Raw genomic sequence first — 23,059 nt, 5'->3', positions numbered from 1 at the left:
CCAAACAGTCCGGTCAAAGCAGTCTTGGAGTTGGGGGAGGGCATTGTCAGGCCAGGTTGTAATAGTCCTAGTTTTCCTCCAGAGGGGGGGGTGTGCTGGCATCAGAAGCAGTGACAGATGATCTGATTGACCGAGGTGAGGGAGAGGAGCAGATTTATAAGCGCCCTTGATGTTTGAATCCACTCGGTCCAAGATGTTATTACCTCTGGTTGCACAGTTCACGTACTGGACAAAACCTGGCAGCACAGTTCTTAAACATGCCTGATTAAAGTCCCCTGCAACGATGTGAATCCCTCTGGGTGTCTCCGTTGTTGTTCATTTACCATAGTTAGCAAATGGGAGAGAGCAGTGCTAACATTAGCACTGGGGGGGATGTAAACAGCAAAATGAAGAGGAAGACAATAAAGATGGCAAAACAAGAAAAACTAGAACTGCAAGCAGTTATGAACGGGGGCCAAGCCTCCCCATGCAACTTGGCCCCCGTGCCCCACGGAGCCCACGGAAGTCGGCCCCGAAGCACGACGGGCTCAGGGCGAGTGCTGACATCCGAGCTGCGGTATTTGCTGTAATGGGAAATGTGCCGGAAGTGTGAAAGGCTGAATGTGTGGCAATTTGGATTTATTGTAATAAATCACGCCCACTTTGACCAATTATTCCTTAACTTTATGTCCGGCCTCAGGAGTGACCCCACATCACACTCACCAAATTTTGTTCAAATAGAGCCTCTGGATGACCTCCAGAACAAGTGAATCAAGTTTGATGTTAAAAGCATTTACTTTGACCAAAATATGAAACAATATGTGTTTTTTAGCTAGCAAAAAAGATTGTTTGGTTAGAACTAGCACATTTTTTGGAGTGCCAAAATTATTTTGGTAACTTTTGATCAGACACATCTGGAGATTCTATGTGCAAAGTTTCACACAGATGGCGCTTAAACCGTAGGAGTAGTTCGAAAAAGTAGGTTTTGGATATGTGGTGACTTAGCAAGGGAAAATTGCAGCAGAAGTGGGCGGGGCCTATGTCAGAAAACCCACCTCTATTCAGGAAATACATTGCATTAATGTCCATGAATGTGTTGTTTAAAATGTGGAAGTTACAGGCAAAATTGCATTTGCATCTGTTATAGCGACACCTATAGGCCGATTTGCACCAAATTTGGCATAGAGCCTTTTGATGACCTCGGGAACAAGTGACTTAAGTTTGATGTTGAAAGCATTTATTTTGACCAAAATATGAAACACTATGTGTTTTTTAGCTAGCAAAAAAATAGTTTGATTATAACTAGTGCATTTTTTGGAGTGCCAACATTCTTTTGATAACTTTTGATCAGACGCATCTGGAGATTCTATGTGCAAAGTTTCATGCAGGTGGTGCTTAAACTGTGGGAGGAGTTCGAAAAAGTAGGTTTTGGACATGTGGCGAATTAGCAAAGAGAATGTGCAGCAGAAGTGGGCGGGGCCTGTGTCAGAAATCCCAGCTCTATTCAGGGAACACATAAATATAATGTTTATGAATGTGTCATTTAAAATGTGGAAGTTACACGCAAAAAAGCATTTGCATCCATTATAGCACCACCTAGTGGAGTATATGCACAATTTTTGGTATGTAAGATCTGTGTCCTATTCGATATGTACCCTATAAATTTCACAGCCCTCAGCATAATAGTTCAGCTGTAGTAAATGTTTGTTGTTTATCCTATAATAAGCCACGCCCACATTGACCAGTCATGACCACCTTCAATATATGGCTTCAGGAATGGCCCTACATCATACTGACCAAATTTCGTAGAAATGGGTGTAGCCGTTTAAGAGATATAAACTTCCCATATTTGTAGCGCCTCCTAGTGGCCAACATTCGCCAAATTCGGCTCATACCTTCACAGTGTCATGCAAACTAAGGATCTGAGATTTGGTGTTGATAGCATTAAGTTTGACTGAGATATGCAACAGTTTACATTTTTATAGCTAGCTACATAAATTTGTTCATTAACGATTTGCGGATTTTTTGACGGAACAAAATTCTTTTGATAACTTTAGATCAGGTCCAGGTGAAGAGTGTACATGCCAAGTTTCACGCAGATTGGACAAAATCCCAAGGAGGAGTTCAAAAAAGTAGGTTTTCCAGTTTTTGTGATTTTGCGGGAAAAAAATTATAGGCGAAAGTGGGCGTGGTCAATTGCAAAGTGATTCAGCTCTATTCAGGGAATCTGGGGATATAAAGTTTTTGAATGTACGACATACGGTGTGGGAGTTATAGGCCAAAACGCGTTGATTATAGCACCCCCTGCAGGCGGACATATGTAGTTTTTTGTGTCTGAGGTACATGCAGGGGTCTGGACCAACCCTCCAAATTGCACCACCCTCCCTTGCATGGTTTAGCCTGCAGCAACACTTTTATCAACGGAAGAATAAAAATAGAGAAAAACTATAAAAATCTTTACAAAAACAATAGGGTTCCTAGCACCGCTGGTCCTAGGAAACGCGTCTGCTTGCATACGCGTTCCCCGAGGCCCCTCGGGTTTGGCCCCCTAAAAAACAGCTTTAAACCGAAAACATGACTACTTCCTAAAGCATGGATTCATAAAGCCACCAAAGTTACTTCGAAACTTGGAGCAAAAACATGCTGCTCTTGAGGACAACCTCAGTTAACACTGCTGCTTCGAAGGGCTCATACTTGGTGGCTGATTGTATTGCAAAGGCAAAATTATATTGGAGAGAAGTTAGTATTCTTCCATTAGCAAAGGACATATGCCTAGATGGAAAAACTGCAGTTACGAATGCTGGGCATATTGCACTCTGATAACCCAAAAGAAAGGAAAATAGCTAAAATGGTAGACAATGTTTGTAAGCAACTATTTTTCTTTACAAAGAGCTCACCTCCATGTGTTATCTGACTAGTTGTGATGGATCAAGTGAAGCTGGAGTTGGTTCGCCAATTTCAATTGCTTGAAACACTCCATGCGTTCCATGGTATGTCATTTAAGGGAATAGACATTCCTGCTTCAAGTCCGACCTGTCTTACTGGGGATCACCATGGAAAACCAACTGAGCAGCAGCTAAGCAGTATATTTTTCTCACTGAAAGCATAACAGAATTTCCAAAAATTCCATCATGCTTTCCCAAAAATATGACATTTAATCAATCCTTGGTTGTTCCTCGTTATCTCTATCTTTTCAGGTCGGAAAAAAATATTCTTTTTCCGTCACATTCTCCTTGGCGTAACTGATCACTTGTGCATCATAGCGTATATCGCGTATATATACTTTTTCCATCTTTTCCTGTCAGGGTTTTCTTAATGAGGTATTTTGATATCTAATGAGGTGTTATATAATAGAATAAGTCAGTCCCTTCTTTATAAAACTAATTTTTTGTAAAAAAAAACAACAACAAAAAAACAACTGCAACAACAACAAAAAGAAAACAATGACCTTATGAAAAACTTAATCTAGCAGTTAGCAGGTAACTCAAAGAAGAAGAACATCGATGTCCACAAATTGGGAAAACAATCAGGCCCAGAAGCTTCTTACATTCCGAGCAGAGGACGAAATCAGCCACCATATAACAGAGATGGTAAATTATTGTTATTGCCATGGTAATGCCATTGTTATTGTTTATAAAGCACTGCTGACACATCTGTTATATGTCACACTAGATGCCGACACTGTTGTGTTACATGTCATGCCTGTCATGCCTCTTTTGCTTCTGCGATGCTGCCAAGCTGTCTAAAACCACACACTGTAACTGCATGATGCTGCTGTTGTTTGGTTCTGTGTAAAAATGCAAAGGAGACATAAAGAAGGGACCCAAAAAGCAGCCCTACGGTGCCATCTGTGAGTAAAAAGGGCTATAGGGCACTGCCGTAGCCTCTGCTGTTGCTACTCTTGTGGCTGCAAAATGGTGGATAATTTGTTTTGAGTGTCACAACCCCTGCAAATGACTCATTTCATTATCTGAATTTGATCGGTTTGATCAGTTTCAGATAACATTTGGACTGGAAGAGACGCACTATTAAATGACACAACTGGAAGCTGGCTCGACAGGCGGCTGTCTCTTGTTTGACAGATAATAAAAAAGTAACCATTTATGGAATGTTACCTTAAAACAACTGCATTTTAGGTGCAGATGACTATTAAAACCATTACTGACCACTGTACATATGTGATAAATTCTCACGACGCAAATGAGGCACCCCGCCCCTTTCCAGGGTTTGCAGGGGCAGGCGGTAATGTTCAGAATCCAGCAGGAGTAGGACTGAAAAAACAGTCTTGCACAGAATTCTAGTCGGTGGTTTGGTCTGACTACCAGCCCAAAGTCTCGGTATTTGATGGCCTGGAAATGAGACTCAACCATTAACTATGTTTCTTCAGATCTGCGTACTAAACCTTTAAGGAATAATGGGTATTATGTAATGAGTAGAAGCTCTATAAAAAGCCCATAAATTTACTGTTGGCCTGCCAAGATCAAGTTAAGTTTAGGACCTCAATCAGTATGTTTGTCAGAGGATATAAATATGTATTGGCTTCGATTCATTTAGATTTAGAAGTCAATATTTAAGTTTTTTTAAGTTTTTGATTAATTCTACAGATATTTGAGTGGGAGGGACTTCCTCATTTGCCTGACCTCGTGGCGGAGTATTTCCTTTTCTGTCAGCGCCATGAGGCACCACCAGCTTGAAGAAAACATACTCACTCTGTGTTAGGGAAGAAAAACAGAAGAGAGGGTTGTAAAATGGCTCATGACAAAAAGGCTCCTGCAAAAGAAAACCAAGTGCAAACTATGCAAAATTTAAAGTGAAACTAAAACCAACAGAAGAAAACAATGTACTGAAGTTGATCATAATGGCAAGGCAACTTTGGAGCTCAAAATCATCCATCCATTCCATTTTCATTAGCTTATCCAGGGCCAGGTTGCGGGGGCAACAGGCTGAACAAAGTACTCCAGACGTCCCCTCTCCCAAGCAATACTTTAATGCTTTCCATCTCCTCCTGGGGGATCCCGAAGTGTTCCGGGGTTAGACGAGATATTTAATTCCTCCAACTGTTAAGCACTGGATCTGCTTTGAAGGTTTCTACCAGCTGGATGTGCCCAGAACACCGCTAATGGGAGGCGCCCAGGAATATACTGATCAGATGCCTGAGTCACCTCAAATGACCCCTTTTCGACACGACAAGGCAGCGGCTCCGCTCTGAGCACCTTCCGGATGTCCGAGCTCCTCACCCTATCTCTAAGGCTGAGCCCAGACACCCTCCGGAGGAAACTAATTTCGGCAGCTTATATCCACAATCTCATTCTTCCGGTCACTGCCCAAAGCTCATGACCACAGGTGAGGGTTGGGATGTAGATGGAGCAGTAAACTGAAAGCTTTGCTTTCTGGCTCAACCCCCTCTTCACCATGACGGTCTGGCGCAGTGCTAGCATCACTGCATGCCAGACCAAACTGTGGATCAATCTCATGCCATGATATCGCCACAATGTAAAGACTATGAGGCCAGCGGGAACTTGTGGGTGTGGCCAGCAGAAGAAACACTACTATATTCAGTGGGCCACATACTGCGGAAGTAAACCTAGAAGCTAGAAGACTTTTCTGGCAACTCCACTGGCATGATTAGGCACCATATTGGCATGTGGTATCTAGGTATTATTTAAATCTATGAGGGGGGCATGTCTTCTCAATATTGCCTGACTTTGTAGTTTGTTTTTACTTCATTCTGTTCCACTCTTAAAACCCTGGCAAATCAGATATGTTATCATGCCTACGCATTAGTGTGGACTTAAAATAACTCAGGCAGATCTAACGGTTTCCAGTGATTGCCCAGGAAAATCCCCCATCCGTCCCCCCGTCCCCCACAGAAATTGGTTAGAGTCGACGCAATGTCAGACTGAAGATGGAAATAGTGTGCAGAAAACTGACAATTCTGTCTAATTTCAGGCAAACTCAACACAGCAGTTTATCTTACATCCTAAACTAAACATTACATATATGTTGTAACATCAGATCTGACAATATCTGTCTCCCAACATGAATAAACTAACATATGACCTCAATACTGTAACACTAACTGCTTTACAACAGGTTGTGTTTATTTTGCAACTCTGTAAAACAACACTCTGTAACAAAACTAGAGCAAGGCATTGGTTTTATGGAATACACATCCTTTATGTGTTGCAGAAGTTTACCAGAATTGCTGGGAATGCTTCATTAATTTTGTGGGTTGTGTATTCCAAAATACACAATATGAAATTCTAGTTATCTTTAACATCCACTTACATACATGTATTGATCCTGATCATTAATGAGCAATCAGTTTTGTGCATTTGTCCAGTTCTCATCCAAACAAGCCACAGTGGCAGGTGAAAAACAAAGTTACTTACCAACTCTGAGCTACAATAGTCTGGCAAGTTCGGAAAATGACATTACTTTACTGTAGTGCGGCCTTTAAAACCAGAAACACATACACTATTACCATATCCAGAATCCAAGACAATATCTGGTCTTGTATAACAATATTGATATAGTATCATTTTATTGCCCAGCCCTAACCAGAAAAATGTACACATGCACAATGAGGGGCTGAGGTTGAGTGAGACCACAATTTGTGTATTTTTTTAAGATGAGGTCATCAAATGCATTTCATGTCAAAGCAATTACAAGTTACCCACATACCCACACAAGTCTGAACAGACTAGTGTTGCACGGTATACTGGTAACAACGGTAGACTGTAGTACTTAAACACCACGGTACATATGATACCATAATGTTGGAGTACTGTAGTACTGCGGTACCTCACGGTACCAGTACTGTGGGATAAGTTCAAAGTCCAATCGCAAGAGGGTGAGTGTCCATGCGCCGTCCAATAACAGCGCGCACTGGCCACCTGGCACTCAATATGCTGCTGCAGTGGTTTGTTTTCCAGTGACATTTCAGGTATTAGCTGAGCTATTGAGTATCTTTAAGCAGTGAACGTTATTATTTATTTATTTTAACTTGTAGGCTAGATTTGTTTATATATGCTACAGTGATTTGTTTTCCACAGAGATCTACGGTGCGAGCATTTTACTCGCATTTGCGACTAAAAATAGTTTTGTGCAAGCAAAAGAAATCATTCAGGAGCACGCTGTGCAAGTACAGATTTCAACCAGCAGCAGAAACAAAAGGCGAATCCTGCCAGTTGTGGGTTAGGAATACGGCAGAGCGCCATGGCCACCGCAAGACAATGCGGTTTACCGGCGACCGAGAAGCCCGGCTCCAGGTCCAATCATTTCCTCTTTGTTGGTGTCATGACTGCCCAGAAGTACCTGAACATCCGAGCCGACACGTATGTGACGTGTCAGAGGAGAGACGAGCCGTTAATATTTCCTCTTTGTGGCAGGTAACGGTCCACAAACCTCACCGCACTGAAGGGACTGTTCTTAACTTATCAGAGGAGGAGGGTGGCTGGTTGATTTTTATTTTATCTATTTATTTTATTTTGATCCCCCCTATGTTAATCACTTATTGATGCTGTTTTTGAACTATGAATAAGTCAATAAGTAATTTATTCCATTGAAATATCATTGATGTATTATAGAAAAGTGATTTATCTTTTTATAAATGACAAAAGGCACATCTGCCTAATTTTTGCTGTGGTATCGTGATACAACTCAGAACCGTGATACTTTCACTGGTATCGTACCGTGGGTCCCAATTTTGGTACCGTGACAACACTAGAATGGACTGCTGCTATGCTGTCTGTGTGAAGAGTTACAGTATCAGAGAAATGCATATAACCAAATGTCAAAATAAAAATTGTAATGCATCAGTATTCAGCTTCTAGAACAAACAGCAAGGCTACAGCGCTTCGCATTTTAGTTTCCTAATAACCTTTCAGACATCTTTCAAACCCTGAAGGCCCAGACACACCAAACCAACTTCAGAGAACTAGCAGCGATGAAAGCTACCTGCTGCGTTGCCTCACATCGCCAGACCCAGGCCAAAAGTTTAACATGAACACACTTCAAAGACTACAGCCAACGGCCAACCAGCACGTACATTCTGCACCTGCTTGAGAGGAAATAGCTCTCCACACCAGCAAACAGCAGTCGTCTGTAATGGTCATTCAAAAAGGAAAACAGGAAGACTGTCCTGATGCTAGTTAGCCTGTTAGCACATTAACAACAATCAAATGTTGAGAGAACAGAGCATATTTACTGTCTGTGCCCCAGTGAACAATAGCACAAACCATCAGGAAATGTTTCTGCTAAAGAGCTGCAAATGAAAAAAGTGTTGCAGTGGAATGAGCTGGTGACTGGCTCAGGTTGGGCTGAGTGACAGAATACCTGGAGCAAATCCAACAGCCACCTCAGAGGCCATCAGTTAACTTTTAGCTTACTACAACCTGAGCTGGGGAAGGAAAACCATGGACTACTGAAAGCAAGAATATAACTACAGCATCAGATCTCACCTTCAGCCAGAGCAGGGTGAGACAATAAAAACTAGGGTGAAGTCAGGTAATCTGGGACACTTTTAGGTAGATTACCAAGAAAACCGCCTATCACTCTGAAGAGTATCTTAAGTGTTACCGTGTTTCTATGAAGAAAATATGTTGCCAAGTAAAATATTTTAGAAACTTTGGACCTTCAAATACATCAAGAACCCTTACCTAACTATGATGACATGTTTGGGTAAAATGGACCTGTCATGTTTGTTTGTTTTTTAAATGGATAAATCAATTTATCAGTTCAGTCATTAATTTATCAAATCATCAATGTAACCTGTGACTACTCTCTAAAAAAGATTGTCCAACTTCTCTGCAACGTTCTCTCTGTTCTTCTGCTGCCTGTTTTCTTGGTGATATATTGTCTACAATGGACATGTGTGTGTGTGTGTGTGTGTGTGTGTGTGTGTGTGTGTGTGTGTGTGTGTGTGTGTGTGCGCTTGTCGAACCATTGTGGTTAATTCTGGACTATTATGGCTGACATGGACTCACTGCATCATCTTTAATATTTTTTAAGTGACGAAAATACTATAAATGTCTGTAATCTGACAGGGTGGTGCACAGTAGTATAGGTCATGATTTTATGGCAGCTGGTAGTACTACTGTTACTGCCGTTGAGGAGGCAGCAGCTCAGTCCATAGGGACTTGGCTTGAGAACCAGAGGGTCGCCGGTTAAAGTCCCCATCCAGACCAAGCATGGAGTGTGGACTGGTGGCTGGAGAGGTGCCAGTTGGCCTCCTGGGTACTGCCAAAGTGCCCTTGAGCAAGGCACTTAACCCCCAACTGCTCTGGATGCCTGTCCATGGGCAGCCCCCTTGCTCTGAAATCTCTCCATTTCATGCATGTATGGGTCCTGTTTTTGTGTGTGTATTTCAGGCCTGTGTGTACATGACAACAGAGTTAAAAAATTTGAATTTCCCATCTGGGATGAATAAAGTATATCTTCTTCTAAAAGTGTGTTGGTTTCACTAAAGGTGAATGTCCCATTTGAGCTTAAATTCTTGTCCCATTTTACCTGAATGCATTAAATACTCACTAAAAATCCTTTCCCATAAAAAGTAAACTGTATTGTGAAAATATTTTCCTTATTCTCCTTCTCTCTCTGTCTTGCTTTCAGATTCTGAAAAGTTGGTTCTTCTTCATTTGCTAACATTCATGTCCTATTACTGCATGTCACTAACTCGGCTTCTTCTCCAGAGCCTTTGTGCTCCACATGTTCCCTCGTATCGCAGCTGTGCCTGGATCGTGAGTCTTGGTTGTGCTGCTGCCGTGGTCCTGCCTGATGCATACTACTACTCTTATCATTATTATTAGTCATACCTCTACCATATTATAGGACACATATGATTATTATTGTCACATATACTATTTTAATATATATATATACTATTAATACCATTATTATTAGGCCTATAATTTTATTACTAAAATTAATGTTATTGTAGCTGTTATTACTGTTTGCTGAGCATCTCTCTCTGTTTCTCCCTCAGTGTATCATATTTTCACGTTCTTCATACTGTACATGTTTTTTTGTTGATCTGTTCTGTACACACAACATCTATTGCACGTCTGTTTGTACTGGAAGAGGGATCCCTCCTCAGTTGCTCTTCCTGATGTTTCTACCATTTCTTTTCCCTGTTAAAGGTTTTTTGGGGGGAGGTTTTCCTTATCCGCTGTGAGGGTCCAAAAGAAAGAGGGATGTTGTATGCTGTAAAGCCCTCTGAGGCAAACTGGGATTTGTGATATTGGGCTTTGTAAATAAAACTGAACCGAGTTTTGATTATAAGTCAAACAGTTACTTAAAATGAAACATCCTACAACCATTATCATTGTTAATATTTAGTGGCATAACTCTTATTACCAAAAAAGGAAATCAACATGCCATATGGCTTTCCCTGGAAGTTCTGGGACCAGTGATTTTTTTAATCTTTGGTGTGTCCAACCTAGTTATCTCAGACCAATCAAAATGACCTGACTTAACCCTTCTGTAGCGTCATTCTAATGTATATCCTGATTCTAGTATAAAGAAAAGTGTCGTGCACACAACTCAATTGTGCACCTGCCATCTTTATGAACAAACAAAACATTCTATTTTAATTTTTTTTTTTTTTTTTTTTAATAAGGCAATAATCCTGACAGAGAAGAAGAAGAAGAGCTTCCAGAGATGGAAACCTTGAGAGTCTGACGGAAGACTGATGTGGTTGTCAAGGCGACCGCTAACGTGGAGCATAGCTAAGAGGAGCTAGCTAACGTTAGCATGGCCCGATGCGGCGCCTCATTCCAACACAAAACACTGCCTTCTCAGGAAACCCCCACCTCGTTTGACATTTATTAACAATGGCTTGTTAAACACACCGAACCAGCCAGAATGTTGGCGTTTCCTCGCAGCGTCACCTGTCTTTGTGGATACCTAATTAGCCTGTTTGCTAACGTTTGTTGTATAGCAACACACGGAGAAGCCAGTTTGATGGGAACACAAGGCTGCAGATGCATGCTGCACAGATGCATTCACTTTCAGTTAGCCTACTGGATAATATGGAAGGTAACTACAAATGTAACGTTAGCCTAACTGGGCCAAAAGCTACATGCTGTTACTAACAACGGCAAATGTTAGTACCAGCTTTACGTTACAAACCTTTATTGTAATTAGCGGTAGCTGAGGTTTAATTCGGTCAGGGCACGTCTGTCACGTGACATTATTGTAAAGTAGTGTTTACTAATAACTGAGAATGTCACCCTGGCTGTGAAAGCCCAACAAGTTCAGCCATATTGCCACATTTTATGAATAAATTCATGCAGCTGCCGTTACCATAATCACCTACAGTGATATTTTGGTTTCAGTTAGTCCATCTTTGGCTGGAGGCGTTCATGTAATATCACTAGATAAAACAGATTCCTGTGTATTCGGCACATAATTTCATTCGCACACAAGTGTTTCCTATTTTACGGAATACAGGAATGCAGGGCTTGTTTCCTTTTGCTAGATGGCAGGCAGCAGCTATCACCATCAGAGTGCTTTGATTGGTAAGCTATAGCCAATTAGTACAGTACCAATCAACCTTGCTAACCAACCTGTGCGTGTCCCTGTCATGCATTTGTTAAGTCAAAAGCAAGACAAAGCTGCAGCGGAGACAATGCAGTGCTGGGACCTAGATGTGATCTTTCATTTTTTTAAATAACAGACTCTGCTTCCAGCAACCCATCCCCCTACGTTTCTCCCCTCTCCTCTGTCCCCGTATCACTAACCTTCCATTGCATTCCATGCATTTTGGAGACAGCCCCCATACCCCTCCCCTCCCCCAAATGACAATACGGCTGGCTGTACCTGAGACTGGTAGCTATGTAGCAGCACCATGCAACCCGGCTGAATGCAGAGACGCAGCCAGAGCTATGCCCATGGCATTGTTAGAACACACTGATGCACCCAGAGGAGCATATGGGTGCCCATGCTTTGGTCACCGAAGCTTACCTTGCTTTGGCCGATCTGTCGTAACTCCATCCCGTCCCAGCCCCTAGATCTCCGAAGCCTGCAGCGGGATAATTCCTCTCCATGAAAGAAAGGACTGGATGAAGATGGACAGATAGTGAGGGGGAGGGGAGGGAGGAATGTCTTCTCCTCTCTGCGCTCGCTTCTGTTTATTTCTCCGCTTGACGAGCCTGTAGACTGGTAGGAATGGAGGGAGGAGAGGGAGCGAGGTGGTGGTGGTGGTGGCGGGGGGGGGGTCACAGCAGCCAGGAGCACCTCCTCCCTCCTCTCCTCTCCCCATATATTTCACTGTCTATTGTCTCCTGTGTTAAGCTGATGGGTCGTAGAACAGATGCTCCACGTTCTGTAGCAGTTTAATAAGCGAGGCTACATTCACAGAGATCCAGCGCCGACAGCTGCTCCGCTGCTGCTCACACACACCACAGCACAGCTACATTCGCTCATTTTGTTCACAAGACGCCATTTTTAAGGAGAATGACTGGGCTGGCGTTCATCCTCTCCTTCCCTCCCTCACTCTCTCCAATACACACACTCTCTCTCTCACACGCACACAATTTGTCATGCACAACAGTGTAGTGTGGTGTAGCATTGTGGAAGACAGTTGATATTGAGTCTGGTCAAAGAAGCTCTGTCTCTGTCTCCAGCTGTAGGCCTATTTTCTACTGTAACCTGCTGTGATACACAACAAACACACAAGTTGCAACATGTAAAAGAAGATGTGCTGACATCCTCAAGACTTCAGTTGTGTACACATGTCTCTTCACTGGCGTGACAAGTTAGAAGGGATGCAGAAAATGACTGGAGTCATTTGTAACTGTTGTGTAATTTATTATATAAAACATAGGTGGGTTTCTTGAAGAATCAATATTTCCATGAATTTAGTGCCTTTTGTTGCTCTGCTCAAAAATACCGTACAAGCACAACAGTTTGGTGTACAGTGCAACCACAGAAATGAACCACACCCTCAGCTGTACCCACTTTAAAGCATCACATGTGTAGTGGACAGACAACTGGCCAGCCGATATGCAGATCAGTGGTGTCCATTGTGGGGTTGTGTCCTAACTTCACTTATAAATACAGTATATGAAAAAACATGGAATATTCCAAAGTTCACTCGAACCACCAGTGCCCATTAAGCATAATGAAGAGGCTCTGCCAGCCCTCTCATTCGTTGTCTCCAGGATCAGCGGGTTCTGATGGCGCACCCCTGTGGTCAAAGAGAGGAAGAATCTTTGTGAGTATCAAAGTAGCAACTGGACAGAAAATCTCAACTTTATTTTAGTTATTTTCAAAAGAAAGACTTTTTACACATACTTCTAATAAAAATTGTTTCAAGTTTCAAATATGGTAATAAAACGTGTGTTTAGCCAAAAATAACTCTTCTGTTTTAATTTCTTTAGGGGTCATTCTGACTTGTAATTCTGTGAAACCATGATATTTTCTGAGACTGTTGTCGTGCCGTGAAAATTTCATCCCCTTGCAACCCTATCCTCCATGGTAATCTTCTGTCAGTAATGTTGAAAGCCAAAGCCAGACTGACACAAGTGCTTGGAAAGTTATTGTTTGAAGGACAATGTATTGACTGTGCCTGCAGTTTGAAGTATTTGAAGTGAATATGAGTATAACCAGCTCTTAAAGGGCAGAAAAGGTTGCTGTTTATTTTTTTATTTTTTTACTTTTTATTTGTTCATTTTTCAGTTTAACACTGAACAGAAAACAATCAAACAACAATAATAAAAGAAAAAGAAAAAAAAATATAATATAGGCAGGGGCAATACTCTCTCTTTACAATCTTATGTATCATGTCAGCTGGGAACACGACCCATAATTGGTTGTGTATGCCTTAGCCCCTCCCTTTTTGCAATATTCATAGAACCTTTGGCTCAAGCTATCAGACAAAATGAAGAGCTGAAAGGAATTAGTATAACAAAAGAGGACCACATAATAGGACTTTTGACGAATCCCCTTTTCCTTTAAAAGTAGGGACTGGGGGATTTTCCAGTTGCTGTTTGTTTGTTTGTCCGGGGCTCCCGTGGCCTTCAGCGGCTACACTATGGGTGCTAGATAGATTTGCTTTGGTGTTGCTAGCTTTCGCCACCGAGGTACTTTTATCTTGAGGTCTCAGCATTTTTTTTTCTTTAGTGTTTCTTCTCCCACTCATTTACCCCTTTCACTAATAACAGTCAAGTTGTCGAGTTTTTTGGTGGGTGAGTTGCGATTAACCTGGGAGCGTGGTTTCACCATGTGTCTAACTACTCCATCAGCAAACCGGAAGTCCCGCTGTCTAATTTTTTTATATTTAATTATAAAGTAATTAAAGGGCACTATACTGTTCTGTTAGTGGAATACGTTTTGGATGGCCATGGAAATTTTATTATGGATCCTTGAAAAATCATGGGAAATTCTGTCCATGAAAATATGTGGGAGCCCTGTAGAGGGTTAGATAATATATGAAACAGAAAATGCATCTCAAAAACCACAGAATACAACAGACACATGAAAACAGAAAATACTGGCTGGGCAAGTACTGTTAATAAGTACTGTTTATCAAGAGGAGGAGTTAAGAAAAGTTTTCTGGTCATAATTTTGTTTTTTATGCAACTGCTTTTTAGCTTACTTAAGTGGTAGAATGTTTCGTTTAACTAATTTTGGTATCCTGAATTACCTTGGCCCTGCCTTTTTGAAGTGGTTTTCTGGCTTTGCTACTCTGAGTCAGCCTCTCACCTTTATTTCAATTTTGCAACATTGTGAAAGGCTGTTCAATTGCTTCCATAACATGCTGTTCAACTAAGCAACAAAAGAAGTTGCTCATATGGTTGCATCCTGATCCAGGTGGTTTGCTAGCTCAACTGTCCCTGTTCTGCAGGGTTACTTAGTATTTAAAACCAAATTGATTTTAAAATCTCAAAGGGGAACACCACCAAAATTAAGAATTCCAATTTGTTTCTTTCATGGCCTTGGAAATTTCAGTTAGTATTAGTGAACAGGAGCTACTCTCTCTCAAAGCCAGAAAACAGAGAAAGAAGTCTAAAACTTGTGATGTCATGGGGTCTGGAGCTGCTTCATAGACAATGAATGGGACTCACAGAATGTTTGTTCTCTTTTTTATAACCAAATGAGCATTACTCTATTGTAGTGTGCCCAATGTGCCCATATGTTCAGAGCAATTCCTTGGGTGCTCTCAGTGGCCCTCTTTTATCAATCTAATGTACAAGCCATCGCAGATCCAAGGGCAGAAATCATCTATAACAGGGTCTGCACATGATTCATGAAAGGTTCTTATTTTGTTGATCACAGCGCAGGAATGATCAGCCGTTGATAAATGTGGCAGCTGAAAACAATTATCATTTAAATATCCCAACCCAGTATATTCTGGATTCAGAGGCCTCACCCCAAAGGTTAACCACACGGAAAGGCAAGAGGAGTAACTTCTCTGAGCTGGAAATTAAAACGCTGACATCACAGGTCCAAATTAACCAGCTGGTTTTATTTTACAGCCTGGAAAGAAAGTCAGAAAAACACAGTATGGAAAGAAATCAATGCTGTGGTCAACAGCATTGCAGTGGACAATCAAACCTCAGCTGAGGTTGGAATATTTAATATGCACATTCACAGTATGTACAGACCTAAAGCCTACATATATAAATAATAATATTAGCTTTTATGTTATTGATATTATTCTAATAGCCTATTCATATAAAAGCTTATAACTGACCCAGACTGAGGAGCGCATGGCCGCACGTGGTGGGTCTGCTTCCATTTCGCGCATAACAGGTGGCAGAGGAGACAGTACGTTTTCATGATATTAGAGAAAATGGAATTATTGTGTTAGTCCGACTAAAACCAGACTTTTAATATGCATGTAAGCATGTTACTCTGACATCGTACTAAATGGAGAGTCAGACTAACACACCCAGATAATGGGGTTGGGAGTCAAATTACTCCTGCATGTATACAGTCAATGGGACCCAAACTGGCCAAGGTGTTCTGCACATGCTCCACAGTTTCCGCCCTGGGCTTTGACCCAAAAGTCGAATAGCATTAAATGCGTACAACATGAAGAAATCTACATCCAGAGCCTTACATTTTTGGACAGACAAAATGTACAAAGCTGTAAAGTTGTCCACCATGGTACCAGTTTGCTCCTAGCTAACCGTAGCTAACTTGTTTGTGTAATGTTTGGTCTGTGAGGTAATAGGTCAATACTAAGAAGCTGAAAGGGGGCATATCGCCACCTATAGTAGTGGAGTCAGACATACTTCGGTCAACGAAAGGATTCCCCTCCCATGCTAATGTATTGGGTGGTCCAATTAAATGGGCTAGCCGAGCTGTAACTATAGCTCGATTTAACTGTACATGTAAACATATTGACAGACGGCCCACCTGCGTCCACCAAGGCTACCAGTATTTAAATAATTACACTGTTGCAGTTTTTTTTTTAATTTATTATTATTTAGTTATGATGTTTTAATGATACTTGATCTACACATTCATGGTTGGTCAGTATTTAAATACAAAAAAAGTTTCAGATATATATGAGCTGAGCACCTGTTGTGTTCAGCCTGCGTTTAGCCTGGAGTCAATCAGTTGGGAGCTGTGATAGAGAACGTGTGCCGATGTGGTGAATTTATATATATTTAAGTGAATAGTATGTGTCTGCAAATACTTAGATTATGGTCTAATAACAATTCTCCAACTCAGCCGGATTTACTGCTGCAAGTGCAGTTCCACTGACTCAAAATTGCATACATGAGCTGAGACCTGATTCGACGACGATTTGATTGTAGTCTCCGCTCACATCCATGTTGATAAATGCTTGCATGGAAAAGGCCGTATGCACAATTTTCTGTCATACATTCATTTCATACATAAGGGCCAGTGTCAGCTAGAACATCTTTCACCATTCATTGTCTATAGAGCAACTTCAGACTTTATACCCTATGACATCAGACATAAAACTTTTAGTGGTCTAGTTTTTGGATTTGGGAGAGAGTTGTTCATGTTCACTAAAATTTTTGGACTGCCTTAGACTGTAGGAATAACATGTATGTATTTTGAAAATGGGTGAAGTTCCCCTTTAATTTGGTTGGATCTTGGAGCATCAGACACTAGCCTGGATCCATGTAATGTGCCTGTGCAAACTGTAGCACCTACTTACCCTGAATAAGGTGGTGGCGGGGCATCGTGTTGCCCACTGTGGTTCAGAGCCTCATTGTAGCTGGGTAGACCTGGGGCAATGATACCAGACAGGGGCACCATCTCTGGGGCTGGACGTCCGTCTACTGGCATCCTCGCTGGAACCCTGGACCAGCACACAGCACAGCACACAGAAACCAAACTCAGTGGAGTTAGACAAGCCAGTTAAGTTACTGTAAGCCAGTCAGGGCTAAAGCAGGCATGATTGTGCCTCAGTACCTTGGCTGGCAAATATGTTTGATATCCTATTTTTATAGATCATGTTGTGTTTGAGTCGAGATTTACACAGATGATGGTGCTAGAGAAAATGTCAGGATCAGGATTTGTAAGACTCACAGGACTACAGGTCAGAAAAGCATTTGTTGTGTGGGCTATTATTACACTGCTATCACCCAGATAGTAATAATAATAATACATTTTAGTTGTAGAGCACTTTTCAAGGTACTCAAAGATGCTTTACATTGGTTAAAAACTATCACAAAATAGACTACAATAAAATACACACGACATCATTCGCATATTAAAAGCCGCTTTGAAAAGATGTGTTTTGAATAGTGATTTGAAGTGGGAGAGGTCAGTGCAGTCTCGAATGTGTTTGGGGAGTGAGTTCCAGAGGGAGGGGGCAGCTATGGAGCAGGCTCTGTCACCCCAGGTTCAGTGCTGGGTCCTGAGTGGTGGAGTCAGGAGGCTGGCATCAGAGGAGCAGAGGCTGCGGGATGGGCGTGTGGCGGTGGAGCAGGTCAGTGAGGTAGGAGGGGGCCTGGATATGGAGGACTTTATAAGTGAGAAGAAGGACTTTGCATTGGATGTGTTGTGGGACAGGAAGCCAGTGGAGGTTCTGATCACTATTGGGATTGAGTTTGACTCAATGTTTCTGTCTGAGGTTCATTAACATTGTTAAAATGTTTATGTTGTGATCTGAAATGATCACCAGTAATGAAGTTTATCTTTTTACAGAGTTAAAGAATTTTTTTTGCGATGCACATAAAGACATTGAATATTGAATGAATTCATGAATGTATGAATACAGAATGTTGAATAGGTTGCATAGATGATTTTTTTCAAAATCTGTTTATTGATTTTCTCATTTTAAATGACAAACATACAAAACACTCATAACAACATCCCCACAGCGGTCACATTATGTAAATGAAGGGATAAAATAAATTTAAAAAAATGTCTAAATAAGTAATGGATGAAACCTTAACTTTTTAGTTGGTAAAATTTGAAGGGTAGTTTCACAACTGCAGAGAACAGATCCAAAGCACTAAAGAGAAGAGGAAAATAAAGAGAAAGAAAAGATAAAATACAGGCGGAAGTACAATTATCCCATTTCCCCTATAAGAGCAGCAGAGTCAAATTGTTGTACTCTTAGGTATAGTGTAAAAGAAAAAAGGCACTGAAAATAAACAACAATTAACTGTCATCTGATCTTTGTTCACGGGAATCATTGGGCAGATTGTCCATAAAATGCAAAAAGGGTGTCCACATGAATTCTTCAGCTTTACCTTTTAGAATGTATGTTAATTTTTCTAAAGCTAGATGTGAAGACATCTCTTTCAACCACTGAGTGGGATCAGGACTGAACATCTTTCCACTTTAAGGCTATTACTCTCTTGATTTATAACAAACAAAAATCAATGAGCTTTCTTTTCTTTGCATTAGCCACAAAGTTCTTAGGACATATATATATGAAATAGACATAGTTTAGGTTCAACAGGGATTATACATTCTGTTAATCTTGAAATCAGGCAAAGGGTATCTTTCCAAAATGTCTGGAGCTTCTGACATTCCCATATTCAATGAAACAAAGTGCCTCTTTCTATGTTACACTTAAAACAATTGTCTGGAATGTTGGAATTGAAATTATTTAGTTTAACGGGAGTAATGTAGGTTCCGAAGAGCCATTTGTATTGTAATAATCTGCCTCTTGTGTTAATACTCTGGGTTTGGGCCAAAAGACAGGCTTTCTCCCATTCCTCTGTGGCTATATCTAGCTGTAGATCATTCCTCCAAGAGGATAAATAAGAATGTGAGTTTTCCCTTGAACCATCTAAAAGCATGTTATATAGCTTTGATAATTGACCCCTGCCCTGTAAATTGCTCAATTAGTGATAATGGCGGTTCCACATAAGTTTTACTTTGAGCGTGTATGAAGCTTCTCATTTGTAAGTATTTAAAGAAATGTTTCCTGGGAAGGTTATACTTATCCACCAGCTATTGAAATGACATTAGAGTGTGATCAATAAATAAATCCTTAATTTTACTTATCCCCAAATCTATCCACTGTTTGAAACCTGCATCTTGCCTCCCAGGTTTAAAACTATCATTTCCCCAGATAGGAGTGAAGCATGATAGTTTGATGTTTTCATTCAAAAAGGTGTGGGCTTCATGCCAAATAGATATGGTGTTTCTTAGAAAAGGGTTGCGTGTTTGCTTCCAGAGCATTTTCCTTTGTGCTGAATACATATAAGAACAAAGTGGAAGTTCTGTTAAACTATTCTCCATCTCCACCCAGATTGGAACATCTCCATTCAGAAAATAGAACATGGCAGCCCGAAGTTGAGCAGCCCAGTTAGTAAAGCTTCATATTGGGCAGTCTAAGCCCTCCCCTGTCAAATGGTAGGTAAAGGAGGAAAAGACACAATCTAGGAGGAAAGAAAGAGGCTGGAAGAGGAAGAGGGATTGATTGAAAAAGATACAGGAACTTGGGTAATATTGACATCTTTATGATATTAATACGTCCAATCATGGAAATCGTAAATGAACTCCATCTTTCGAGCATGTCCTCTACCCCTTTAACCAGCGGGTCATAATTGGCAGACAAAATGTTATCAACCTCTGGAGTTATTTTAATTCCCAAATAAGTAAACCCCTCTGTAGCTTTGGCAAATTGATCTTGAATCAGTGGTTGTTCCCTCTCCTCTTTATTCAGCATTAATAAAGCACTTTTAGAGTTGTTACTTTTATATCCGAAGATTCCAAATTCAATTAGAATTTGGTTTACTGCTACAAGTGAGGTGTCTAGGCTTGTTAAAAACAAAACGATGTCATCCGCAAAAAGAGCTAAACGATGTTCCCTTCTCCCAATTGTAATCCCTGTAATTTCAGCTGATTGCCGTATAGCCATAGCTAAAGGTTCGATGGCAAGTACAAATAATAATGGAGACATGGAACAACCTTGCCGTGTGGATCTACGTAATCTAAAGGGAGTCGAGTACTGATTATTAGTTAAAATTTCTGCCATTGGTTCTGTATATAGTAATCTTATCCATTCTAAGTATTTTTCTCCGAATCGAAATCGTTTCAAAATGTCGAAAAGATAACCCCATTCAATCCCATCAAATGCCTTTTCAGCATCTAATGATAGGATTGCATGCCCTTTAGTATTTTGTTTTGCAAATAGAATATTCAAGAGCCTGCGGGTGTTGTGAAAGGCTTGTATTTAGGACAAAACTATTTTGGTCATTATTGATTATACTTGGAAGAAGAGTTTCTATTCTTTTTGCCAGAGCTTTACATAGAATTTTGGCGTCACACGACATTAGGGATATGGGACGATAAGATGTTCTTTCTGAGGGCGACTTGTTCGGCTTTAACAACAGGGAAATCGTTGAAGCTCTCAATGTTGGAGGTAGAATTCCTTTTTCATAGGATTCGTTAAACACCTCCAGAAGATGTGGGAGCAGCTTGGCTGAGAATTTCTTATATATCTCTATAGGTAGACCATCAGGTCCAGGGGCCCGCCCACTGTTCATGCCCATTAAAGCTCGTAATAACTCCTAAATGGATCATTTTTTTTCAAGATTTAGTTTTGCCTCTTCAGTTATGGTTGGAAAATTAAGCCTATCCAAAAATCTGTTTTGGTCATCTAATCCATGTGGGCACTCAGATTTATAGAGATTTTTATAATAATTTGCAACGGATGTATTTATTTCATCTGGATCATTTAACTGTTTTCCATCTTCAGATGTTATCATATTGATAGCTCTCTTTGTTTGTAACTTTTTTATCCTCCATGCCAATAACTTTCCCACCTTTTCTCCCTGATCATAATATGACTGTTTTAACCACAATAGATTTGAGGCTATCTTGCTCGTAGTTAATTCACTATAGTGTTGTCTAATGTTGTCTTTCTAATTCCTTTACTTTCTGTTCAATGGTGTTCAATTGCTCATGATATTTTTTGGATTTATATTTAGTGTAGCTTATTATTTCACCTCTTAAAAATGCTTTAAAAGAAAAGTTTGATTAGTATTTATGGAGAAATATTCATCTATTTTCTGGTCGAGAAATTTCACAAAGTCAGGGTACTGGAGCCACTTAGATTGAAAACGAAATCTGGGTGGAGAGGAGAATACCCTAGGTAGTTGTATAGTCACTGAGATTGGGGCATGGTCCGAAAGTAATATGCCATCATACCAGCACTTCTCAATTTTTGATAGTAGCGTGTTCGAGATCAGTAGATAATCTATCCTCGAGTATGTTTTGTATGTGCTCGATAAGCATGAGTACTCTCTATTATCATGGTTAAGACACCTCCAAGTATCTATAAGATTTAGTTCAGCCATAAATTTCTTGATAGTTTTCCGTGTCTGTTGATGAGATACATCAATACCTGTCGAGCGATCCATTGTCGGATCCAAAACACAATTGAAATCACCGCCAATTATGTAATGACCTGGATATGATGATAAGGATAGAAATAGATTTTGATAAAAGGCTGGGTCATCTTTGTTTGGTGCATATATACTTATTAAGCTGATTAGAATAGAATTTATGGTCCCATTGAGTATGATATACCTTCCTGCCAGATCTATGAATTTGCTTTTCAAACGAAAGGGAACTGATTTATGGATCGGTATCATCACACCTCTGGAATGGGAATTGAAGCAAGCAGCATGAATCTAACCTGGCCATCTTTTTTGGATCCTACCCATGTCTTTTTTAGTTAGGTGAGTGAAAATTATATTGGATTTCATTTGCTTAATTCTACTCAATACCTGTTTCAGCTTAACTAATTTGTTAAGACCTCTCATATTCCACCTGGAAATCTTCAAATCTATTCTGTTAGCCATGAGATTTGTAGTTTTTAATTTATGAGGTGACTATGAACATTCTGATCACTTTGATCAATTTCCTTCCATCTTTCCCTTTTTGCGAACTACAAAGCAGTGAAGAAAAAGAAAAAAAGACATAATATTCACATAATAAGCCGAGATAACCTTAAACATGAGAACACCATGCACGAACGAAGCATATGTAAAAAAAAACCACAGTTAAGGTGAACTCCGGTTATACAGAACGTTTAATCCTCTCCAGAAGGAACAACGTGATGTGAACACTGACCCATAATATAACAGGCCCACTAAATTGAAGACAAATAACCACACACTCGATTCAGCAGTAACATAACGAAGAATATGTTAAAGGGTGAAGTTGTACACTCATTCCCCACGTATTACGGTAACACTTGAGCACACACGCACGCACTCACACACTCACCCATGCACACACAGAATAAAGGAAGGAAAAAGCCCCCAATAAAGAGAAAAATATATATGCATATATCTATAAGAATATACATATAAAAAGATGTATGCAGGCTATATATATAGCAGTCTCCCTTCCCCTCTTCAAATACAAACAGAAACTTCACTGGAGTCAGCAACATATGGGGTGCCATTTGTAAAGTGCCTCACGCTGAAAATAACATCAACATTTTGCCACATTTAGCTTCAAACAATGTTTAAAAAAGTGTTGTGAATTTTTTAACGTCGCCTTTTACCACATTTACAGCAATATTTGTTAACTTAGAAATATATTAAATAGTTAAATCTAAATATTAAATGTGGCACCTAAATGTTAAATGTTAAATCTAAATATTAAATCTAAATCTAAA

At 40.3% G+C, this 23,059-nt stretch overlaps 2 protein-coding genes across 7 annotated transcripts in view; both read right to left on the bottom strand.

Annotated features, from left to right (window-relative positions):
• prr12b (proline rich 12b) overlaps positions 1–12,598 on the bottom strand; it is a 111,825-nt gene extending 99,227 nt beyond the window's left edge. For all 6 annotated transcript variants that reach the window (XR_007571633.1, XM_050070223.1, XM_050070224.1 and 3 more), the window contains exon 1: positions 11,944–12,598. Coding sequence is in view for 5 of the 6 variants with exons in the window: in XM_050070223.1 (XP_049926180.1) it covers positions 11,944–12,026 (83 nt within the window). In the remaining variant the exon portion in view is untranslated. The remainder of the gene's footprint in view (positions 1–11,943) is intronic.
• A 182-nt stretch (positions 12,599–12,780) lies between these two features.
• The window catches only part of prrg2 (proline rich Gla (G-carboxyglutamic acid) 2), a 25,625-nt gene continuing 15,346 nt past the window's right edge, over positions 12,781–23,059 (bottom strand). Inside the window, exons 5-6 of the mRNA XM_050070318.1 lie at positions 17,120–17,263; positions 12,781–13,168 (exon numbers count right to left, since the gene is read on the bottom strand). Of these exons, the coding sequence (XP_049926275.1) occupies positions 13,126–13,168; positions 17,120–17,263 (187 nt within the window). The 3' untranslated portion in view covers positions 12,781–13,125. The remainder of the gene's footprint in view (positions 13,169–17,119; positions 17,264–23,059) is intronic.

This window comes from Epinephelus moara, chromosome 18 (assembly GCF_006386435.1).
Source record: "Epinephelus moara isolate mb chromosome 18, YSFRI_EMoa_1.0, whole genome shotgun sequence".
NCBI lineage: Eukaryota > Metazoa > Chordata > Actinopteri > Perciformes > Serranidae > Epinephelus > Epinephelus moara.
This window is presented reverse-complemented; position numbering and strand designations above follow the sequence as displayed.